The 26059-nt window shown below is 39.7% G+C and overlaps 1 protein-coding gene across 5 annotated transcripts in view; it reads left to right on the top strand.

Annotated features, from left to right (window-relative positions):
• Window positions 1-26059, top strand: part of ephb2b (eph receptor B2b) — a 122050-nt gene that overhangs the window by 86640 nt on the left and 9351 nt on the right. Inside the window, exons 5-11 of one of the 5 annotated variants that reach the window (XM_035904516.2) lie at window positions 363-698; window positions 15204-15328; window positions 17267-17429; window positions 18990-19098; window positions 20466-20530; window positions 22169-22282; window positions 22400-22647. In XM_035904516.2, the coding sequence (XP_035760409.1) occupies window positions 363-698; window positions 15204-15328; window positions 17267-17429; window positions 18990-19098; window positions 20466-20530; window positions 22169-22282; window positions 22400-22647 (1160 nt within the window). Of the gene's footprint in view, window positions 1-362; window positions 699-15203; window positions 15329-17266; window positions 17430-18989; window positions 19099-20462; window positions 20531-22159; window positions 22283-22399; window positions 22648-26059 lie in introns of all 5 variants that reach the window. The other 4 variants (XM_006782910.3, XM_006782909.3, XM_035904517.2 and 1 more) reach the window with 4 other exon arrangements.

The raw sequence follows: 26059 nt of genomic DNA, 5'->3' as shown, positions 1-26059 counted from the left end.
ACTGCTTTGTTTGGTTCAGGGGGGCTTCGTATTATAATTTCAATAACGAACTTTATGAAACAGGACCAACTCTAAATGAAATGATAAAGTTAGCCTGTTAGTCGGTAATTCTTGCCTGGCTTCATTTTTGCATCAACTTTATAGTTATTATATTTTTACTTTGCTCCAGTTTGACCCCCCCCCCCCCCTTTCCCAAAAAAAGTAAAGGCTGTAATGTGACAAAAATTGGAGTCAAAATAGTGACTTGGATCCTCTTTACATTTTCATTTGTTTCTTGAAGTGTTCTTTCCCTTTTTATTGATTAATTTTTCTTCGCACTTTTCAGCATTTAGAATAAATGCACACATTTATGTGTTTTCCAGCTGTCCCCTCAGCGCCGCAAAATGTGATCTCCAGCGTAAATGAAACCTCTGTAATGCTGGAGTGGATGCCCCCTCGAGATTCAGGGGGCCGCGAGGATGTAGTCTTCAACATCATCTGCAAAAGCTGCGGCGGAGGCCGAGGAGGGTGCACCCGATGTGGGGACAACGTTCAGTTTTTACCCCGCCAGTTGGGCCTGACAGAAACTCGGGTCTACATTAGTGACCTGTTGGCCCACACACAGTACACGTTTGAGGTGCAGGCTGTCAACGGGGTGTCAGATCAGAGCCCCTACTCCCCTCAGTATGCCTCAGTCAACATTACCACTAACCAGGCTGGTAAGTGGACCCATCTGTCTTTTTCTGCACATTATACTCCCCATGTGGCTTCTCTTCTCTTCTCTTCTCTTCTCTTCTCTTCTCTTCTCTTCTCTTCTCACTGTGTTTATTTCTGTACTTCTCCCCTTTGTCACACACTCCTTGTAGAGAACCTCTTCATTGCTCAAACCCCTCTACAAGCACATAATGCACAGCACATAAAGCTCCACTATGTCTGTTTCTTTCCTGCATGGTGATGTATGCAGATTAAGGGCTGTAAATGGGAAGGAGAGTGCCGTTGATGATGTGACAGACAGAATGTGATGGCCTGCTGGTCTTTACAGTGTGACCTCATCACCATGTATTTCAGACTGAGGAGCTGAGAGCAGGCTTGCTGCTGTCTCCCCACTTCATCTGCGGTTCAGTGATTACAGCTTTATACGCGTGCAGCCACTTGGTTGTGGAATTACATTTTAAAAAAAGTAATAAAAGCAAGGCTAGTATCGCAATGTATGAGCTACCTTGTAGACTAAAAAACTTCGTAAATGAACGAGAAACCAGTATTTTAGTATGTTAATATAAAACATCTTGATAAGTGGGGCAACGTTGTAATCTTTAGGATTCTATAGAAATCAAAATCTTATTTAATCATTCTTGTGAAATGGTTGGCGCTTTCCAAGCTTTCCACTATGCAACTGCAGCCAAATTCAGCCACCGCATCTCTGATTATTTTACCGAGGCAGCTGAATTGATTTGTTCTTTAATTGTGTCTATGAAACGCATCATTTGGCGGGCTAAGCTTCGTTTCCCAAAGCACTGATGAGCGGTGGGATACAGCCTGCACTTAATCTTTGCACTGGCTTTGCATTCCATTGGCAGCATGCTTAGGTGTCTGTCATCACTCATCATTCATGCCTTTGCACTGCAGGCAGTCTTATAAATGCGCTTCTCACAGCACCATGTTGGTGCCCTTTGTTTTTGAATCATAAATTCATTGTGCCTTTTTTAAAAAAAGAAAAACAACGAGAGAACTGTATGCAAGTTGAATGATAACATCTACAAGAGGGAAATCCTTTATTTAAAGTGACCCGTTGTAACAAACGTATGTGATTTGTTTGTTTAAAAGCTCCATAAAGTGCTCCGTTACAATGCTGAAACTCTGTCACACTAAAACAGAGGCCTTTATTCAAGCACAGACCTCTTTTTATTGTCTGTTTTGATTTGAGTCACTGGTGTGGTGGGTTAATGAGGGCCTGTGAGTGCAGTTAAGCGTTGTAATGAGGCCCCTGCCCCACTCTGTCTCACTGGGCCACAATAAGTCTGCCACCCCAACCCTTGGCTTCTCTGCTTCTCCTGCCGAGGGGTCCTGGCGGAAATTGGGGGGCTCTGTGCCCTCTCCACTGAAGTGTCCGTCACTTTGGATTAGGCAGCGAGAGCTCCCGTCAGATGGAGCTGTGAAAAGAACTCAACTCTTGCTCCCCCCCCTCTCCACGTTCCCACCTTCCCCCATCACCTTACTGCTCACTCCAGGGACACGGGATTGGAGTTTTGCCGTGCTACGCTACGGGCTGGGGTCACAGGGACTGGAGCCCATAATTGCGTCTGGTTTGTGAGGCTTGGAGGTTACATAAACATCGTGTCACCCCTAATTAACTCAGGCAGTTTTATGCCTCCCCTTACAATGAAAATGAGAGCGTAAGATGGAGAAAACAAAAGGCAGAGTCTATGAATTTTTGTAGATACATGCATGTAAATCCGACCTGCTTTGGACCATCGGCTAGAGCATTCCGCGAAAGCAACAAAAAAGAAAATTTGAAGCAAGTGGCGTAAAAGTGTGTCTCATTACTTGTACGGATGGCTGCCTCTTCTGCTATGACTTGTTGGTGTAAAGGGTGGTGGGGTATGGGGGGGGGGAGCAAAACTTCTTACTCTCCATACCCAATCAAGCACCCACCACACGCTATTACCTACAGGGCTTATCCTCCCACTCTGTAGGTGGTTGGCGACAGTTCCTCTGTGATAAAGGACATGATTGCCCTGGAAAGTGTGGCGCTTGATTACACAGTGTAATGCTACACAAAAGCAAATTCTGGGCTGAATGCCGTTTGAGCCTGTTTTATAAGCGTATGACTAATTCCCCAAACCTTGTATTGTGTGCAATACGCAGAAGCCTTGAAATGTGCCTCTAAGCCTTTTTTGTAATAATGAGTCACACTTAAGCCATTTACTTTGGCTTCACTGTATTTATATGTTACTTATATGGGACATGAAATATGCACTGGGAATCAGGCAGAGAGTTGCAAAAGAGATGCTTTACAGCAGCGAAAAAGCCATTTCTGGGTAATGCATCTGTAGTTATGCCACAAGACCATCCTCACAAACATTTTGTGGTGCACTATATGTATACATATTCTAAATTAGTTATACTGATAGTGGATATTGGGTGTGTAACAATATTATAAATGAAACCAGAGCACTCAGAGTGCAACTCCCCCTGAAGGACAAGGGCTATACTAAAACTTTTAATATTTCTTGTTTTTATTATTACGATATGACGATGTCAGCCTGTTATGGTGCCGCTGTGATGTCATAGGGTGTCATATTGAAAAAATAAAAAGGCTCTCTCCATGCCCTTCCATATGATATATTACTCGATATCGTTTGCTGTGATTTATTCTCAAGCCAGTTCTGACCTTGGGTGTTAACTATGCTTAGCCAACAAAGGTACTTGTGACCACCAAAGCCTGCTAAATTGTTCTAGTGTGAAGACAATACGTGGGTAAAATAAAGTTTTTACTGATTCTTCACATTTGGTGTCACCTTGACCTAATTTTCACCAAGATGAAATCACCTCGAGCTGTAATTGGTATCTACCATCACACCAAATTTGAAAATGATATCTTGAAAACTAGGGCTGCTAGAATGCTAACAAATGGACAAACAAACAAGCACAACCGATTACATACTCCCTCCCTTCCTTTCAGGGGGAGAATAAAGAAAATGAGGGTCTAGCTCAGGAGTTAGTGGGTATAAAAGTAAAAGTTTCCTTTGGTAAAATACTGTATTGAACTCCAAATATCCCAGGATGCCTCCATTAGTCTGTGTAACAGCAGGGTGTGCATAGAATAAAATAGTGTGTGAATGTGTGGCTTGTACTGCCAACACAAGGCCAAGAAAAAAAGTGAATAGATTACATGCTAGCGTATTCAGTGCCTGACTTAGCAACAACTTAGTCGTCTACCTTGTCTTCCAAAAAATATTAAAAACATCTGTATATATCACGTTCACCATTGGCCTGCAATTTCATTTATTAACTGCAGTTTCTTTCAAGTCACTACTCTGTGCAAATATTTATGGGCAAAGAGTTAGACAGGATAGGGAAGTCATGTTTATTTATTATTTTTTAAATAAGTAAAATAATCATTTCATTACATTTCATTAGTTAATCTAACCTAGGAAGGCAAAAAAAGAGGCAAACAGACGTAAACTAGACAAATGCCCCAAAATAGTTCAGCTCAAGAGATTGCTCTTCTGTGCAGTGAACATGATGCGGTGAGGATAGATTTTATATTTGTCCATCTTATGTTTGGTAAGAAGATTTACAACAAGTGTGTGTCATTACATCCTCTAAGCAGTGAATTACTGAACACGTGCATTATGAAAAAAAGTGCACCAACTTAGATCTTGCAGTTTTGTTTTGTACCTCACTGTATTCTTGGGGAGCTTTTCATTCTTGGGGAGCTTTTCATTTGTCTGACTCATGCTTTAACTTACTAGATTTCAGTCAAATGAAAGGTGAAGCAAAAAGATGTGGCAATAAGGCAAATTACATTGTTTTGTAGTTGCCACACAGACAAATAGCAGCGTTATCAGTATATTTTAGATGTTTTCATTTCCTAGGTTTTGCGATTTTTACCTCATTTTTTAAAATAAACCTCCATTGCCAAGCCAGAGTGGCCAGGCGGTCCTTTAAATTGGTTCTGCTTGAGACTGGTTGAAGTTGGGATTATGTCAGTAGGGATTTTATGAGAAATCCATCCAGTTATTGTATGCAGACAAGACATGAATAAATAATAGCTAAGAACAGAACTGACATTTATGTTATAGCTTACTGTAGATATGCTGTATCATCAATTTCAGTGCATAGAATAGAGATCATCTCTTACCTCAGTGAGTACTTATCGGTATTCTGCAGACAGATGAATGAGATCTCCATATCCTCAGTGTGTTTGCCATATTGCATTCTGGTTGAGTATATTAGATTTCAGAGGACATATTTGTTTAGGCGTTTCATTAACTCAAGGTGAGCTGCTGCTAATGCAATTGAAAAGCAGAGGAACTGAATTGGTTTCTTATCAGGTGAACTGGCTGATTGCGCGAGGGAATCCGGGTGGGGTGGCGGTGGGGGCGGCGTGTAATCGGGTGCAGCCTTTTCATATGGTCTAGAGAAGATTTATGACTTAATTATGGTCCAAATTGCCCAGGTCCACTGTAACCAGGCTACCAAGTCCTTTGCTGCTCCACTGGGCCATGGTGTGAAAAGCACTGGTACAGAGCCAGCTGGGACCGCCAGAATGTGTCAGTACACCAAAAAGCCAATGTGGCTACTACACTGTTAACTTGAGGGCACTGAAACCCGTTACAAAAATATATATTATTTTTGGGCCACGGCCACTGATTGACTGCCTTTGTTTAATACAGTGGCATTTTTATCGGTCAGACTTGAAACGTAACATTTTAAAAAAGTGTTTCTGTTTGAAAAGCCTTATGTGTGCTTCATTCACTATATAGTAACTTAAAAAGTTATAATACATCCTCGCGCATATGCAGTTCACATTACTAACAGACCAAGGTAAGAAAAAAATCAAACAAACTTGAGACAGAAAATATTTAGAAATTTTCTCAGTGGAGCAGCAGCTCAGTATCAGCAAAATGCCAGAGATGCAAGCTGAAAAATAGAAAATAAACTGAGAGTCAGACAGGGACCACCGGTATACATGCCACGCAGTGTGACAGTGACAGAAGGTGTTGAGAAGGGCACATATGGTGGGTGCCAGTGTAGGTCAGCCAGGCAGACAGACAGGAGGCCTCAGCATGCACCTGGACCTCAGTACTGACAGAGCCTTGAGAGAAGGCTGTTCTGGTAGTAAGCCAGCAACCCATACATAAACCACATTCATGTGCTTGTTGATACTGAGCCAAAAGGAGGAACTTGGGGTTCAGTGTATTGCCCAAGGACACTTCAGCATGTTGAGAAGCCACGGATCGAACTGCCAACCCTGCGATTATTGGAAACCCACTCTACCTGAGCCACAGCTACAGGCTTTAAATAAGCAATAAGAATTTAATTATGACTCCCCAGAAGAGAATTAGCACATGGATTCTCTAAATTAGTTAACTAATTGATTTTATTCATAAATCTTTCAGTAGTCATTTGAATTTTTTTTTTCAGGGTAGATTTTATGGATCTTTTCCTTCTCATTTGCATTTATACAGGAAAGCAGAACAGAAAAAAACACCTCAGCTGTATATGCATCTTGGTGAAAAGGCCATGATCTTTTGGTCTGTGGGCTGTCAAAGTGAGCGTAACGTGAATACATTATTCATTAACATTGAGTGTATTAGCTATACACTGAGGTGCATAAGTGACTGAGCGTGCAATCATTTATTTACTTTTTACATTCAAGAGCATGAAGCGCTGATAATTAAAAAAGATCATAAATAAAGGTCATGAAGCTAAAAGGGGTGACAACCTAATCAGCTCGCTGTTTTCTAAGTGTTTTTCTATAAACTTTATGGAGTTAACTTCGTCAATTAAGCAAATGGATTTATGATAAACTCGGTGCCACTCCCCGCTTTTGTCTCTTTTGACTTTCTCCCTGATCCTCTCTTTTTGTGTCCCCGCTCAACCTTTCTGTTTACAAAACACACTCAAATTCCTGCAGTCATGTACACCAAGTATTCCTTTGAAGGCGGCTGCAAAACAAAGTTGTCACTGTCTGAACAACTGTCTTCTTCCTGTCTGGAATTTCTGGTGTGATCGTGACATGCCACCTTCCCCCCGCTCCTGCTCGCACGTCATGAATACCTCTCATTTTTTAATGTAGCCTTGATTCGCTCGCACGGATCATACTGAACACACACGCTGCAGACTCTCATCCACTTGAACGTATTAACTGTAAATTGGGGTCAGGAACTTTATAATGTGAGATGATCTTTTGAAAACTGTGCTATTGTGCGCCACTCATTATAACAACTTCATACTATGTAGATAAGAATGACTTCAGTGTAAAGACAGAAGTCATTGCTGCTCATTGACACAGAAATGAAGCAGGTGTAGTAAATGCAATTTACACATCTTCTTTATTTTAGATAATCATTACTTCTGAGCTACTGAGTGGGAGTGACAGGAACTGACAGAACTTGTGTAAATCCTCGTACATATTCAAATTTGTTAAATGAGAGTGATGGTAAATCAGGACACTGCTTAAATCGCTGTCAAATAAATTATCTTTAAACAGGTCTCCGTTTGAAGGATGTCACACCATACTGGATTTCATATCTTCACGTTGTTACACTATCCACTCTTTTAAACACATTTTCATCCAAGTGCATTACGTTTTTGCTCTTCTCTTAGATGTTACTTGGGTTTCAGATATGCACACAAGGTGTCCCACGGTGTAGATAATTCAGTACACTGAAAGCAGAAAGATATTAAACAAAGTTTGTATTTGGAGATCAGATAGGTGCTGGTGGATTAAGTCCTAAACATGTCAGGAGACTGCACAATACACACTATTTCATATTTACTTGCATTTTTACTTGCTGGCTAGGTTTAGGCACCAAAAACTCACAGTTAGGTTTAAGTTCAAATATGCCTCTCATTAACCATGCCCTGCTTTAAATGTGATGCCAGGGGATCAGCTTTAAATCACTCTTGCCACAACCTGGTTCATCAAGTCCCTGATGCCAAAACACACCTTGTGCGTATCTCTGATGCCAGCATTTTTAACTACAGCAGTGTGTGGCGCCCAGGGAATGAGAACAGCCTGGTCATTCCAACCCTGTAAAACACTGACATGACACTGGAGTTTTTCTCCTTGTAGATGGCAGTTTAGATCTTGTTTAAATGCATTTAAAGTAGAGCGCTGATTAAATGGAGTTCCTCCAGTTCCTCTCAGAGCTGTGTGTGTCAAGAACTTAATTCCACACCTGTGGAATTATATTTGTCAAAAGTGGTGTGTGAGGGAAAACAAAATCAAGAGCAAATCATTTCATTTCACAAGTGTGGATATTCATTATCACAAACAGTTAAATTACTTTGCAATTTCCTGTACATAAATTCAGCCACTCGTATGGTCTGAATTCAGAGAGAACTCATCATTCACATGAGTGCGCCTGCTTGGCAAACTCTGCAGCAGATTCACACTCTCGCAGGCAGCTCTGATCACGAAGCTGAATTCTACTCACGCAGATCATTCTGACTTTTGAGAGTTGGGAGGGTGGAGCACTGAGGAAGACGAAAACTAATGTGATTCGTCACTTTCGAAGCAGTGACACCACAACTTCTGTGCCTGGCGGGATCAATTTACCATTTGAAAGTGAGATTCACTTGGTAGCAACATGGGCACTGTTTCATATTGTACTTCTTCACAACCTACAAAATAAAGTTGGTGAATTAAGTCTAAGGATCTTGGAAAGAAAAGCATCTGGACTTCTTTACGGACTTCTGGACTTCTTTCCAAGCTCCTTGACTGAGAACATTCACAGACATTTTGGTAGGAATTAACTATCAGCTGTTTTTTTTGTTTGTTTTTTTGTGTGTGTGTAGCCAAGGAAGTGCTGACAATTATGACCAGATCACTTTAGTACTGAAGAAATCTCTAAAAGAGACTGAAGCCACTTCACTCCTGTTCTGTCTGTCTGTCACGACAAGAGCGCACAAATATAGTATAACACAGTTATTATGGCTTAACATGTTAACCTAAACCTGATAGACGTGTTTAATGAGACTCTGGATATCCACAAGACTGCGAGGCAACTTTTTATTGTAATATCTGTACAAATTTTCCTACATTTTGGCCTCTGACACATGTCCTCCATATAATAATAATAATAATAATAATAGTAATAATAATGATAATAGTAATAGTAATAATGATGATTGATTGATTGATTGATTGACTGGTAATTTATTTCAACATGTGAACAATATACAAGTACATTTAGAAAAGAAAATAAGAAAGAAAAAAAATACTGTACAAATTACATACAAAAAAAATTATTAATTTACATGTTGAAAGGGAGTGGGAAGAAGTAAACACTTATTTAATCCCACCCCTTTGCCATAAATTATCAGTTAATATTTAGTCAGCTTCCTTACTGATATAATTTGTAATAAAAACAGTGAACAGATTTCTGATATACTATATACTATAATATCATATCATGAGTTTTTTTGATAATGATAAATAAAACTGACACTGAAACTAATAAAAAGAAAACTACAACTAAACATTTTCAAACAATACAAACTAAACCGAAACAGGAAAATCTAACTAACTGAAACTAAACTGAGTTAAAAACAAAAAGTCAGTATGAAATAAAACTATAATAACTCTGTTCTACGTGCACGGGTTGTTGAATTTACAAGCGAGGAATTGAATTGTGAGAGAGGCAATGAATACCTGCGTCTATGAAATGAAGTTATTTTCTTGCGCTCATGTTTTATCTCGCGTGCTGCTTTTGACACAAATGTAATTCCACACATATCCCTGTGCCAGACAGCTCAAACTTTGTTTGTAATGCCCAAGTCTGCCCACAGAAGCAAACAACACACATATTGTATTCTTTAGTCCATCTGAAGTGTTTAACAATTGAAATGGGTGGGTGAGAATGTACAAAGTTTGTTGTATCAAAAAAAAACTTTTAAGAATTTTAAGAATCCGTGTGATTTGGGAGCAGCTTTGACAGTTTCCCTTGTGTTTATATACAACACATGAAACCGTCTGGTACAAGATTGCCCTTGGTTTATTTTCGCAGTCCATCAACTTTTGTAGTGACAGTCATTCACTACCATGCATGTCCTTGTTAGAGCCACCAACATGCAGTCACTAAAGAGATGTACTGGTTTTGATTATAAAATGTATAAATATCCCTCCCTCCCTCTGTCCACATATACTAACCTGGCTTGCATTTCTTCTGCATGCAGATTTTATATATTGGATTAGAATTAAACGCTAACCTCTGCAAGCATCTGAAAACTGGTCAAACCTCTGAATCGCCTATTTTAGAATTAGCTTATAGATGTGTGAGTGCGTTAAAGTCCGCAAATCTTTTCCAGTGCAGATGGTTTAAAGCTTGATGAACTGAAATCTCACTTTTGTAGCTTAACTGCGCTGGAAAATCTTTATAGATATAGAAGCCGCAATCCTTTTCAGCTGGGGAAACGGGGCAGGCTGCCAGCATGCTAAAAGTACATGCAAATATGGGCCTCTCTCTTTAAGACATCTCAACGTGCTGCTAATAAATGGACGGCAGTCGAGAGACTGGAGCAGTGGCAGCCTGTTTAGGAGACAGCCTGGTAGAAGACCAGCTGGTTTGAGCCCTTTGGGAGAGATTGCTCTGCAGGGAAACTGATTTTTTACAACGAAAGGAAAAAGGGATTTACGAGCCCTGACCTGTTCTTGCTACCTCCCCCATCTTCCCCAAAATCATAGCATGGTTCTCTGCAGCAGAACATCTAATCAAATCAGAGCCACATGGTTGCAGACACAGAGTGATGCAAGAAAGATGCAGATAAAAAGCCTCAAACATATACTTTCTCAGAAACATGATTCATGTGCCAGCAAATGTTTTTCACCTTTTGGCTGTGCTGCGTTGACTGATATAGAACAGAGTGAAAAGTATTAAACCATCAGGTGGCGTCGTCTGTTAGCTGCAGGAAGTAAAATCATTATTTTGATTACTGTGATTTTTTTTTCCCACCACTGCTCAGCCAAACATAACGCTATGTAACTCAGTCTAAAGGAGCTTTTTCAGTTCTTATAACCCTGAAGGAGGCCCCTGTCTGCACTGAAATCGACCATCAAATATCTTAAAAGCCCCTTTTCTGTATTTCTTTAGTTCTAATTCAGGTTAGCTGCTCACCAGCACAAATGAGCAAGTGATGTAAGATTGTTTTTCCAGCACAGATAATGGGCACTTTAATAAATTTAATGTAATTATCAGCTGTGTAAGAAGGAGACTGCTTTAAAATAGAGCAGAACATAAAGAGATGGCCTGACAGTGAAGTTCAGACTTTATTAAGCTTATACTCTTTCCCCTGACACTTGCTAACTTGGGCCTTCACACACAGCAAAGGGATATAGACAGAAAATTAAGATGCTGAAACAAGATTACAAAAAATAAAAGAAAAAACTAAGCTGCATCTACACAGTTGCTTTTTCCTCTTGCCTCAGGTAACATAATGGCCTTATAATGGGTGAGTAGTTTCTTGGGCTGGTCATAGTAGCTGGGCTTATCAACTTTTCTAGTTGAACCCCTGCCTTTCCATTTTCATCATGAAACACACGACATGTGTAGAGCACAGCTCAAATCACAACATCTATCTTGTTGGTTTTCCAGCTGTTCTATACTGTGCTATTAAGTCAGGTTAGCATTCCTACTGCGAGAAGGAAAAAAAGCCCTTGAAGGTATGTAGCTATTGAGGGAGCTCTCCAGTGGGCATTTACTCTCTTTTTCACTAAAGCAGTACTAGGTCCTAATCTCACACCGGTTCCATGGGAAAGCCACACTTATCTATGTGTGTTAGCAGAAGCATGCCCCATTAAATTGCCTTGGATTTAAATGAGTGAAAATATCCCCGTAAACCCTGTCTATAATTGATTAGGGAAGTCGCTGTTATGTTAGAACATAACAGCGACTTCCCATCTATTAGTGATGTTAAGCAAAACAGAGCCTTTGTATTCTCTGCTTGTGAGCAAAGGCCAGAGTGTCATGCTAGAATAGACTCCAAAAGCACTGTCTTCCATATCAGATCCCAGGCTGGGTAATAATGTGGAGTCTGAAACCTAATTCTCCTATAACAGCTGGGGCCTCCCATCTTCTCACAATTAAGCAATACAATTGCACTCCTCCCCAGGCCCCAGCGTATTCATTATTTGATTTGATTATTAGTCTGATTATCTCTGAGCTATTTATAAGTTTAGTTATACTGGAGTTCAGGAAGTTAAATGCAGTCACACAAAATAAATAATAATCATACAAGGGCACAGAAACAGAAGAAGCATGCTTGTGACAAAGATATTGTATCGGCTGTGATTATCACTAACAGTCCTTGTCCTGGTGCCCTCACTATTCTGTAACGTATGGGAAAATTATAAAATACTCCAGTTAGGTCCCAGCATTTATCTTTTAGGTTCAGCAATCTAATCAAATTATATGAATTGCAATTTCTGTCTTTGTCATTATAACTGCTTCATTAGTTTTAAGGACATGAACAGAGGATTCATTGAGAAAACTAAAGCATCCATTGCAAGCGCAGCTCACTCACTATGAAGACATTGATCTTACCTGACAGAAAATTGGCTTACTTCGTTTAAATGGTAGGGAAGATTTTCACATCTTTGTTTTTAATTCCTAATTATCTTTAATGGAGCAGGATCCACACGATTTAAAAATAATTACTGTAACAACAAAGTAAATTGTTTGAAACGGCTACAATATGTATTTAGTGGCATAACTCAGTGACTAATGTTGACACAATGGAAACCAAGTATTTATTCAACCCTTCAAATTATAGATGGACTTGTGGAAAAGAATTCTCGGTACACTTTAAGATTTGGAATATAATGGAGACTTGTAGATTTGGAGTACATCAATGGGATGTCTGAAAATGGTTTTCATATGTGAATCAGTGCTGTAGCCCTTAATGCAATGAAAGGCTGACTTGGCATACCGCTACATTCTGCAGTCAATTGGTGGAACGTCAGCTTAGCTTGAAATGCGTGTACTGAACTGACTTGAAATATTCAGCACAGCTGGATTTATATTCATAAATGCATTCTTAATTTCCCTGCAAGCGTAATGTTTCAACACTTGGTATTCTTACTTAGTATTCACCTCAGTCATGTCATCATTTAATCTTAATCTGTTTGTTTTTAGTTGCACCGCCCCTTATCGGTTTCTTGAGCCCAGACATGGCGACTGCCACTCGGTCTGGAAGTTGTCCTTTAACAGAAGAAAACCACAGTGTTCCCCTCCAACAGCTTTCGATGTTGGCATGTGTCCATCCTCTGTACATGAATACATGAGCTGCCTTTGTTTCCGTGGCCCTGTATCAGGTTACTAAGCAAGGCTGCACTGTGTGTTTAATAGAAATGTTATGCAGGAAAGGCCATGTGGCAGTCTTGAATATATGCTATGTACATCCGTAATGTGATACTCGTGAGTCCTCCTTAGAGTCACCGTTTACCTTATTAGGCCGTCGTCTTGTGACTGCAACCAAACTAGCAAAAGAACTTGGAGATGGAAGAGATTCCTTTGGTGTCCTGGCTGGATACTGTATACATTACTGTACCTCTGGCTCAAGGATAGGGGCATGATGTACTTGCAGAGTCACAGGCCGTCATGGTTTAAGTGCTTTGCCAAGATGAAATACAGAACCTCGATTTATTATCTTCTGGCAGTAATACATGAGAACATACTCATTGCCTTGAATCTCACTGTTTATATGAGACATCATAATTTGTTGCGTCAGATGGATGCTTCTGTTTTGGTCAGAGGGCATTAACAGCTTGGCTGATTGGTTAATTATAATGAGTAAGATTAAAAATGGGACTTTTTAGTCATTGGCTCATTCAGTCAATATGTTTACTTATATATGATATTTTATCCCCTGCCTTAGGACAGTACTTAGAAAGATGTGCCTTCCTGTTACTCACTTGTAAGTGTTTCACAACAAGAATAAAAGTTTTATTGAATATGAAAAAGCCACACACACACAGCCTTAGAGTCTTAGATTATAGAGGCGTGGCAGTTGTAGTTTTCCAGTCAGTGGATTTTCCATAGAGAACGCGTGCCGGTGGAGAGACTTTTGACTTTATTGCTCGGACTCTGGGGAGCCACTTTGTTGCTGGTTGAGGGCTGTGTGTGTGAGCAGCACGGGTCTGTAGGGGATGAGCATGGGGCTTGGTGTCCATAAATCTTGCCCAGCACCCCTCCTTCTCTGACACCCTAACCCACCCTAGCCTTTCACACACACTCAGAGGAGCAGACATTAAGGCCTGGAGGCCTTGCCAGACTTCCCATACATTCTCTTTAGCTTCTCTTAGCTTAACACTGACCTGCAGCACCCTGAACTAATCATAATGGATGTTGGATGACTTGAGGTGTTCACGCCCCCACCGACCTGACAGAATTTTAGGTCACTGAGCTGTGTAAGACCAGAGTAGACCACCCATGATGTAAGAAGTTTAAATTACTTTGTGACTCAGTTTGCTCGAAAACACATGTATGAATAAAATCAGGCAATGGAGTGAAAAATAATTTCACTTGTTTTAAAGAAAAAAGAACTTCACTAATGTCACAACCTTGGAAAATATTTTCTCTCTATGCCCAATAAGTTTTAAACTCACAAAAACAAAACAAATATTTAAAAAAAAATTCAAAAAACAAGCTTTGTTTTTTAAAAAATGTCTTTATGACACAGACAATACTATTCAAGATAGACCTGACAAATGTGTGATCAAATATTAAAAGTCCTACCTATATACTATTACCAGAGGGATTTACCTTTTAGGCCATTTACTTGTTGTTGTTAGGCAAACAGATCAAAAGTTTTGAATATTTAACTAGAAAATGGATACTTAACGTTCCAGCCAAACAACTGTGCAGCACTCTTTAAAATCAGCTTGACTTAATCGTATTACTAAGCCAATCCATCACAGTCAACAGTCAGTCTTATTTATTTTTTTTTAAATGGTGGAATTGCAAAAAATGTTGGCAGAGAAAACACACCATTTGTAAAAAAAATTCTTAATAAAACAGGAATGCGGGAGGACAAAAACAGCTTGGTAAGAATTTTGCGTAGACTCTTTGTGGCTCATGTTATTTGCTCAATTTGTTTAGTTTATTTGGCTTCAAAATGTGCTTTCTTCATGTAATATATGATGGTCTGGTGATTTTAAAATGATTTATTTGTAGAAGGTGGTCTGTTATCAACAGTAAGACAAGCGGGAATTAATCCCATAAAAGTCACGGTTGATACTGGGAAGTCCTGTGACGCTGCTTATGTGATTTAGCTAGTGTTGTCACTTGCCAACTTGAAATGCTTCCTAGCCGTGAAACTCTCCAACAGGAGACTCCACTTTATTACATTAGATTTTATAGCCTTACACCTTTGCAGAACCCAGTGTTTGGCTGTGAGTTTAAAGATCCTGTAAAACTCTCCTGAGCATGACTGTGAAGTTGGTGGTGATTGATTTGCTTTTTACTTAATATGCTGTTGTTGTTATCTCTTTACAGCTCCATCGACTGTATCTATAATGCACCAGGTGAGCCGTACTGTTGACAGCATCACCCTCTCCTGGTCCCAGCCCGACCAGCCTAATGGAGTCATCCTAGACTATGAACTGCGGTATTATGAGAAGGTACAGCTCATCAACATTCATTTGAACACACACTCTTTACTCGTACTCATAAACATGAATTCGATTTCTTTTTCTCCCATTTTAGGATAAATAAATACAGTCACAGGATGCTTGGTTTGATATAAAAAAATTCTAATCAGCCAAACACATGGCAGCAACACAGAACATTTAGGCGGAAGTTTAAACCAAACATCAAAATAGGGAAGAAAGGGAATTTAAGTGGCTCTGGATGCGGTGTGGTTGTTGATGCCAGACGGGCTGGTCTGAATTTTTCAGAAACTGCTGATGTACTGGAACTTTCCCACATAACCATCTCTAGGGTTTACAGAGAATGGTCAGAAAAAGAAAGTATCCAGCTAGCTGCAGTTCTCTGGGTTATACTGATGACCGAAGACAATATCCAAACCTTTTTAAGGTATTGGGAAGGCAATATCATCTCATTACAGCCAAGGTATGCAGAAGAGCGTCTCTGAACGCAAATGTTGAACCTTGAATCATGGGCTATAGCAGAGGAGGACCACACAGGGTGGCACTCCTGTCAGCTAAGAACAGAAAACTGAGGTTACAATTTGCACAAACTCACCAAAACAGGACAATAAAAGATCTGAGAAATGTTGCCTGGTTTGATCAGTCTGAATTTCTGCCAGAATTTGGCATAAATAACATGAAAGCATGGGCCCACCCTGCCTCACATCAAAGGTTTAGGCTGCTGGTGGAGGTGTAATAATATGGGCACATTTCTGTAGCACACTTTAGAACTAACTGAGCGTAGTGTAAATGACACAGCATGAGTCCAACTAGGTACTAGTAAGGTATATCTAATAAAGTGGCCAGTTAGTGTCATTTGTTAAGCAGTTTTTTTTTTGTTTGTTAATTTAAATTCAGAATGTCTGCCCACAGTAGATCATATGAAGCTTGTAGAAAGAGCTTGTCAAACTCTCTTTCATTTATAGAGAATGAGCCGATGTCACTGGGAAAGGAAGCCATGCTCAGGCCTGCAGTAACAGCCACTGGGGACTAATGCAGACTTGTGGTTAAAACAATGGTACACTGACTGCTGTAAAAATAGTTTTTAAGGGGCAGGCTCCACCAAATAAGCATACTTTCTCACAACAACGCTTGAAGTGAGAAACGTGCATTGATTTGAGCAGAACGTTCACTTAAATACATATAGCCATTCACAGACATAACACACACACGTATTTGCACGCACATAAGCAGCATTTGTCAAGCTTTTGTCTACATGCTGAGCCATTCCACTTTTGAGTATAATTCCTTTTTCTGACACTGCTGGAGAGAGCTGTCAAAACAATCATCTTGACCCCTGCTGTGACTCAGAAGTGTGCGCTGAGCACTGCATTGAAGGGAGCAGTTAAAAGAGTCTCTGCTCTCAAACCTGTCAGCTTTCTGGAGAGGAAGAGCGTGGTCGTGAAATACAACTCTGATCATCGCAACGTATGGCTCAAAGAAGCCGACTGACCTAGAACTGCCACCAACTCTACCTTCTTAACTGCGGCTGTTGGAGCACTTTCAGTCATGCTTCTTTATTAAGCACTGCATTATTTTTGTGGTAGCAAATGATTCATATTAGTTCTCTTGAGGCTACCTTGAATGTAAAAGAAATGTAGAAAAGTCAGGAAATTTATCAGTGTTTTTTTTTCTCTGCACTGTTCCAGCTCCAAACATTGCAGGAACAATGTGATTAATATACGCACAGTTTAAAACAACACAGTGTGATGAATGAAGATAAGAAAAATATACATATATATATTTTTAAATTTCTTATAAGTGCTAGATGTTGCGCTTGTTGATACTATTGAATTATTTGTCTCTTCTGGGTTCTACTTTAAGAAGTAGTTCATAATTCGTATAAGACTGTTATTACTAATGTTCCCAAATTTAACATTTTGTTTTCTTTAACATGCTTTTTTCTTGCAGGACCAATCAGAATATAACTCTACCACTATCAGAAGCCAGACCAACACTGCAGTCATCCGCAGCCTCAAGCCAGGAAGCATCTACGTGTTCCAGGTCCGGGCCCGCACCGTAGCTGGGTTTGGACGTTACAGTGGCAAACTGTACTTCCAGACCATGACTGAGGGTGAGAATTCAGCCAATGTTCACCAGAGCACGCAGGGCTGTTATCACCTTTCATGCGTGGCCTGCCGACACACCATGTTGTATAGTATGAATTCAGACAGCTGCTGGAATGCGAAGGAAGCATGTTGTGGCGTAAACAATCCCAATACCCGAAACCATATAAGACAGGCCTTGAAGTCATAGTCTTATTTTCATTGTCCTTTTTTCAGCAAGAGAAATCTTAAATATTTGATTTGTATAATAATTACTATCCTCCTTTTCAGCGCTGCAGATTTCGTTCCTTTGTGTTGTTAAACAGATTTCTTTATGAAAAGAAAAAAATGTAACTTTTTTGTTTTTAAGCTTTCAAGTAAAACACAAGGTACTGCGATACCTTATCTTTGTACTGCAATACAACTAAAGACGAAGAAGATTTAGAAGACATGGGATTGTTTAATTTTAGAACCAAGCCTGGGTTTTCCCCCTCTGAACATCATATTTCCTGTGCCTGCGGTGCCGTGTTTAGCCTTTAATACAAATATCCTTGATGCCGTGCTAATGATACAGGTATCAAACTGTCTCGTACCTGTAAATATTGTGTAAACAGAGACTCTAACGTGTGTGTGTGTCTGTTTGAAAGAAGACGAAAGGAAAAATGACTAGCAAATGAAAAGTTAAACAGAAAAAAACAGAAACTACTGTGCTTGTAACTATATTTTTGAAACTGGGGTTTCAAAAGAAAAGCACAGATGCTTTAATTAATTATTAAACTGTATCCACATCAAAGTTTAAAACCAAATACAATTGTACAGAGAAATTATTACATCAGCGAATTCTCAGCAGAGTTCCAGCAACCTACATCAGCACACTATCAATCACTTGCACTAACTTTATTCTTGATGAATGATTGAAGACTCCAAAGAGTTTATTATATGTTATTAATTAAGGCAACACTTCTAGTCCCACACATCTTTGTAAATAATAAAAATAAATAATACAAACATGACGTAGTTGTAAATAACATCTTGGTGGTGAATATTGTTCATTAATAAATGTGTTTTTTTTCTACTACCACCTACATTACATCGTATTATGAACTATTTATGAAATGTCATACACTGTATCACAGGAAAAACAGTGAGAAACTCACACACCCATTTGTCTGGAAGATTGCAAAGTTGTTTATCATCCGTGGTACTCAAGAAAAGAATCTGGCGCCGTGGCTGTGTGCACATTCAGTAGCTGGTTTCCCATTTTTGGCTGCCTGATCAGTCTGGGTCTCACCCAAACATGCTCTCTCTCACTTCACACACTTTCTGCCAGATGATTTGTCCATATCTGTGGCATCTGAACACATTCACTGTGCTTTGGAAAATGGTGCATGCAACCAGTCAAGATGCCAAAATGCTCATCGGTTCACTGAGCCGTATGTTTGTCTGTCACCCATTGCTCCCTCCATATGCAGTGGCTCAGACGCTTGCCCATATGTTTCAGCTTGTGACTCTGCGTGCGTGGGTGTGTGTATTTTTACGTGACACATGTTTATCTGTGTTTATCTATATATCTTTTTTTCTTTCTACAGAGGAATACAACACCAGCATTCAGGAGAAGCTGCCTCTCATCATTGGCTCAGCAGCTGCTGGGTTGGTGTTCCTCATCGCGGTGGTTGTCATCATCATCGTCTGTAATCGGTGAGTCAGTCCTGACACAGAGTTTATTAAACTGCTCGCTGATATAATGTCTGAACAGGCCTGCAACATGAGCACTTTTTATTTGTTGAGTTTTTATTAGTAAGCTTATTCGGGGTCATGGCTTCATAAATGTGATTTTGCAGCGATGAAAACAATTTGATTAACGTATATTAATTCTTAATAAGTTTCAGTCTCGCAGCAGCAAAAATAATATGTAAAAGTCTGGATCTCTGAAATTAGAGCTCTTTGGATGCTCACGCTCAGACGGCGCCAGAGGTTTATAATGCAAGATTAAGAATTCAGTTCTCATTATGGCCGCTTAAATTAAAAGTGTAGCCATCCACCTGTACAGCATTTTAATTCACAGAAGAGTGGGCAAGATGAATTTTTCAGTGTTCTATAGGAGATTTAACCCTTTTTTTTTTACTATGTAGGCAGGCTATTTTGCTTAGACATGTCACTGTCATAGATTGTGATGACATACTGTAGATCATACAGTGCAAAAAAAAAAGGTAAAAAGGTTTCTCACTGAGAATTTTAACAATGCTTAAAAATCTGATCTGATGCGCCATATATTAAGTTAAGTCTGTAATACTAAAAACTAGCTCAGTGGCTAAAACTATGATACAGAAACAGAATTTAAAAAATTGCTTTTTCATCTAACCGAAGTATAATCTTGATAGGGTTTTGTTTGTTTGTTTTGTTTTGTTTTGAGCTCTCTGAGATATCTGGTTATGGTGGTGCGCTTAGTTGGATTCATAAGCAGAAATGATGAAGTGCATACCTGCAGTGCTAAGTAACAGATACTCGATTCATAGTAACAAAAAACTTGAGCACAAATTTCTTCATTTCTTGTAGCTGAATTTGGGGATTTTAACAGTCAATGAGGGATTAACTTGTTTTTGGCGAAAGCGTCAAGTATTTATTGGAAGATCTGTAGTAATTGGCAATACCTGATATTTCTGTATTTATTTATCTGTGAAGAAGACCTCTGTCATGTTCTGTTTGAAGTGTCTCTGTGATGTTACCGATTACCATACAAGCTTATCTAATTGAAAATTTGTATTTATGTGTTTACCAATAACCCCCACCCATGTTATCATTATATGAACTTGGGGCAGGAGTGAGAGACATGCAGATTCATGCAGCTGCCCAACTGTTGTGTACTGGAAAGAAAATCGAATTAGTAAGACTGCATAGCTGGATACTTTTCTCTGTACAGCAAAAGGCTTCTCTGCTCACCAAGTCCTGGCTTGCAGGAATCTCCTCAGTTTAGGGAGACCTGGGAGTGTTTGATTTGTTTCTCTCCTCCTCCCTGCTCCCTTTCCTTGAACCAGTGCTAGAGTTCTTTGTCTTTCCCCCAGGAGGCGTGGCTTTGACAGGGCAGATTCAGAATACACAGACAAGCTGCAGCACTACACCAGTGGCCACAGTGAGTAAACCACCACTCCTCTCTGCTTGCGGTCACCATTGTTTCCTCCTCCTGCACCAGACACACCTGTCTCCATGACTACCATGTCACATAGTCATCTCCATGGCTATCACTCAGAACTCATGCTGCCACACACACCTGTCTCCATGGCTACCACCTTGCATGCTGGTGTCCTTGGCTACAGCCTTGCGCAGCACCCCATTATTTGCTCGTCCCCCACTTTGTTATTTGGATCTGCTCACTCAGAGCCTGGATTTAACCACATCAAAACCAGTGTTCCGTGTGTGTGTGTGTGTGTGTGTGTGTGTGTGTGTGTGTGTGTGTGTGTGTGTGTGTGTGTCTGTGTGTACTGTGAAACACATTTCATAGTTAACTAAATCCATTGTGCCAGAAATAGGTCAGTCTTTACTCACGTTAAGGCCATTAGCATGCTAATGCACGTGAGTCATTTGTCATTGTTAAAAAATTCAAAAGACTCTGAATGAATGAAATTACTCAATGATTTTCTTCGTTTTCAGGCAGTACAATATCATAGGGACAATAATGCAGAGATAAATCTGTGAAAAAGGACTGAGGAGTAATTTCACCACTGCTCCATCTAAGATCTTAAAGCTAATCTGTCTCTTTCCTGCGTGATTGGAGAAACAGAGATCTGTTTTGAGCTCAAGTTTATGACCTAATCTAAATTTGTTTATTTTATTTTGTAATTACCACTCTGCTTCATCTTTTTTGTGTAAAATCCTCTGTGTGAAGAATTCTAGTTTAGTTCAGTTTCACTGTGCTAGTGAAAGGCGTGGGTATTTCACAGCTATTAACATCAGAAGCCAGTGTGCCTTTGTGCATTCTGTCCTCACACCAGTCACAGTTCAGACTTCTGCCCTTGCTCTTGGTGGTCTTTGCCATCGCATGAAGGTGGTCTGTTAAACAGTGCTACAGCTTGGGAAGAGATTTTAGGGTTTAGTAAAGGGGGTGGGGGGTTTCCTGGTAAGATCGTCTCCATCTGTTCGTCTCTGCACCGTGTTTCTTCAGCGTTGTGTGCCAGGTTTTGAGGCAGTCTGCTAGCTCGGCTAGCTCTGCAGTGGACCATTAGTTCAGTATCCATTCAAATAGCCTCTGGCTTGATGTGTAGGTATGAGCTTAATAATCGGATTTAAAACTTGGGACACTTAAGTCCCTGAATGCTTAAAAGCCACCTTAAGCCAATTTACCTGGCACTGGGGCTTAGGATAGCCAATTTATTTCTTGGAGTGGGGCTAAGCAATTCTGATATATGGTCCAGGTTTCTTTCCTGGGTGTTAATGGCACTATGACTCACAGGAGATTATACATATATATTTTAACCTGCCTTATCATAGGACTGGAGGTACCATGTCCTTGCTGCCTGAATAGCCATGCACGGTAGCCATGAGGCACTACTTATAACCTCTATTTGTAACTACACTACTGCTTCCATCTTTCAACCTTCATCGCTTGAATGTCACACCAGAAATCCCATAATTGTACAGGAGTGTGTGAATGCAAGGTGAATTGCTTGTTAACGTGCCTCACTGCATTTGGCTGTCAAGCCACAGCAGTATAAGCATGACCACAAGAATCAAATATTATAGCTGTACTTTCCTTTTTTACAAGTGACTCCAGGAATGAAGATTTATATTGATCCGTTCACATATGAGGACCCCAATGAGGCGGTGAGGGAGTTTGCGAAGGAGATTGATATATCCTGTGTGAAGATTGAACAGGTCATTGGTGCAGGTAATGGAAAAATCTGACTGAAACGTGGCCAGAATACGACGCAGTGTTTGCTGATTTCTAAATAGCAGTTGATGCAAACTTTAATTAAACAATTTTTTCTATGCAACCTCTTTGCAGGGGAGTTCGGGGAGGTGTGCAGTGGCAACCTAAAGCTTCCAGGTAAAAGGGAGATGTTTGTGGCGATAAAAACACTGAAGTCTGGCTACACAGAGAAGCAACGGCGAGACTTCCTGAGCGAGGCCAGTATCATGGGCCAGTTTGACCATCCTAACGTGATTCATCTGGAAGGTGTGGTCACCAAGAGCAGTCCCGTTATGATCATCACCGAGTTCATGGAGAATGGATCTCTGGACACTTTCCTCAGAGTAAGTGACTACATATTTGCATTATTTAGCCTGGGTCTCATCCGTGATAGATTTTTTTTGTCTCAATATTGCGCCTGTGATTTAGTCTTCTTCTACAAATTTTAATTTATGTGGTCTACATAGTACTAAATGAGATAATTATTGCACTGATTTATGTTTGCTGCTAGTTGCATGGTTAGCCGTATATTAATAATGACAAACTGTTCTTTAATATAAATCTCATGTTAACTGTACTATTATTCTCTGCTTGTTCTGTAATATAAAACTCAATAAACATAATGTTTAAAAAAAAAATAATGACAAACTGGCAGTGAGTCAGACTGACTTATGAAACTGAAAGCTCTTTATTGCATCTGTTTTGCTAACAGCAATATTAACTTCACACACTGACAAGATGAACTGCTTCACTGCTTTGAATCTTAGAGGTCTCAATTCAGGGCTTTTATTGTGACAAGCCTAAAAACTGATGTGACGGTATTAGCAGAATGAGTTTTTTGACAACAGTGTCTGTTACACTAGACAACTGCTGTTTCCTGTTAACTACCTGTCAAAAACTGACAAGAGGCAATCACCCCTACTATGACAAGAGCAAATTATTATCAAGAAAACAAGTTTTTTTTTTTTAAATTTTAGTTGCTATGCCAAATCACAGAATTAATGCTAATTAGCTTCACTTCAGTAAATTTACCTCCAATGGTTGTTGAAGAAATGCACAGTTGTCAGTTTGAATTTTTTTTAGCATCTCCTGATTATTAATGCACTGTTAATTACAGTTTGTGAAGTTCTTCTCAAAATGTAAAATTGCAGCTTTTGCATTTTGTAAGTAGGGTGGTTTTCAGATTGCAGTGTTAATATGAAAACATGAATCATTCAGCCATATTAGTTTGCTGGCTATTTAGATGCATCACAAACAAGAATACTAAATGGTATTTGCACATAGGCACGTGCACGCAAACGCACACTGACAGTTACACAAGTACTTCTCAAATAATTTGATGTCATTTATGCACTCGTTTAGTCTTAGTTCAAGGAAATAGCATTCATAACATCTCTCCAGTTTAGTCAGTGAGTTACACAGTGTTAAAATTGTTCTCATCAATCATGCATCTCACACACACTGAATGTGTGTTCACCCCAACACTAACATTTTTTACTCCGAGTTTCTCTTCAAAGTGAAACCAATAATAAATATAGAAGCATTTTAAGGTAGACTGCAGCACTGTCTGTGTGCTTTTCTATTTTTCTTGTCTTTACTCGTGTTTACTCTTTCTACTTAATATGCTGCAATGTGTATGGATGCACATACATATCAGACTATGGATACAGAGACCCTCCCACCAACCACTCCTTGACAAGAAATAAGGATTGCTCCCAAGATTTTTAATTTTCATAATCTTAACCAGAGAAGGATATTAGAATGAGGCAGGCATGCTCTGCCATTTACAACCCCCATAAATAATTAAGATACTTTGCTAGAGTTAAAATGAGATGTCAGATGTTTAAAAATGATACTGGATATGAGATGAGACATCAGACAAACCTTTACCATCTGTCTTGGGATGTGAGTGAAATAAAAATGCATCTTAGACTAGTAGATTTGTATTTTTTATATGGATTAATCTAGCCTTATTGCTTAATTTCCATTTTCTCAGTGAGCACCAGAACCACTGCCTTTCTTCTTTGTTTCCTATGGTATTTTTGGTTAATCATTAACTACCAGAGAACAGTCTCTATCTCTTTAAATGATATCCTCCACTTTAGCTTTTGAGGCTTAAGAAACAAACATCCAAGCTCCTGTCAGCATACTCCTCAGACTGGTTTCAAAATCTTTCTTTGCATTCTGCCTCTGACCTCTGAGAGGGAAAGGATCGTCTCTTTTTGGAATTTGATCTCGTGGCTCATGGTGTTTGTGTATATTTAGATCTTTGCTAAACATATTTGACAGCACATTGTACTCAAAGCAACAGGGAACGCCTGCAACGCCTCATGGTGACAGTTTATGACAACAGTTGCTGACAGTGTCAAAGCCTCCGAACATGGTTTGTGTCTTCTCTGAGGTGATTGGTGGGCGGTTGTTTAAATGGTCACTGCAGTGAGCTGCCTGCAGGAGGACTGTCTCCCCTGCTGCCTTCTGCAGCAAACCTGCAGCAAGGTAGAGAAAGGAATAGATCGATCAAGGCTGGGGGTTGTGTCTGCAGCTCAATATGAGGTGAGAAAGTACAAAAAATGAAATTCTGTCTCTAATGTGAAACACTGCTTTCATATTAGTCACACTAGACCTTCATTCACAAATTCATGGGTTTTACTTCCAGTTAGTCTGACCCCAAAGACTTTGGATGAATCTTTCCAATTAAAGTATATGCAAACATAGCTTTCAGATGAGGTGGCACTGTGTATTTGTGAAAAAAGTTTCATGAATAATGCATTCTGCTTAATTGCTGTGGTAGACAAGGAGGAGCAGCTTGACGTGAGGAGAAGCATCCACTCTGCTAATGAGCAGCAAAGTGTTTGAAAGAGAAATGGGCTAGAGGAATTTGGCTGTGCTCTGGGCCTTGTTTGACTGCCCTTCCAAATCCACTTCTTAGCCTTTTTGTCTGTTCACACCCGGTTCTGAGCTCCCATGCACCATCCTGTGGAATCTTTTGTTTTCCGGGCAACGTGGTGGGTGGTGGGGAGAGTGCAGGTGTGCACAGTTGGAGGCACAGCTGCACCACTGCTCCAGACGCTCCCCACATATGGGGTAAAGCCCTAACCAAACCAGGGCGGGGAACAGCTGTAGACTGCCAGCCAGACCTAGCTTAGTCCTGCCCGTCCGTGCTGAGCTGAGTTGGACAAACCCAAACATTGTCTTCCATGTGTTTTCTTAAAGGAAAGCCAATACGTTATAGTAACTTTCTACGCTGACATTATGGGCTCGGGTTTCAGGCAGATCTATACATGTTTTTTTTTCTATATATAATCTAACTATATTAAACTAAAGTGTGGATTTGTAGCACATTTTTAGCAGAGTGTGTGGAACAGTTAAAAGAAAGAAAATGACATTCTTAACATTTTCATCTCTGAAAAAATAATGTTCATGTTTATGTTTTTTATGCAACAAAATAAAAGCTCTAAGCATAAAAAATGTGACATTACAACACCACTGCTCTTCATCACCAGTGGTGCTGGAAATGTCACATTTTATTTGGTGCATCAAATAGATGATGCCTATAGTGTATGAGCACAGCACCATGTCCCTTTTGGATGTATTTTTAGGTATAGTCTTTTTGAGTCTCAAGCTGGACACACACAACATTTTTAATAAAAGTTTAATAAAAAGTTTAAGGCAAGACAGTGAAAGTTTTTAAATATTAAACCATGACTGATGATCCCGAAAACACAGTTTTTAAACTTGAGAGAATGACAAATCTAA

This window comes from Neolamprologus brichardi, chromosome 5, assembly GCF_056152115.1.
Source record: "Neolamprologus brichardi isolate AB-2024 chromosome 5, ASM5615211v1, whole genome shotgun sequence".
Classification (NCBI taxonomy): Eukaryota; Metazoa; Chordata; class Actinopteri; order Cichliformes; family Cichlidae; genus Neolamprologus; species Neolamprologus brichardi.
The sequence above is the reverse complement of the archived record's forward strand: the minus strand, read 5'-3'. Positions and strand labels throughout refer to the sequence as shown.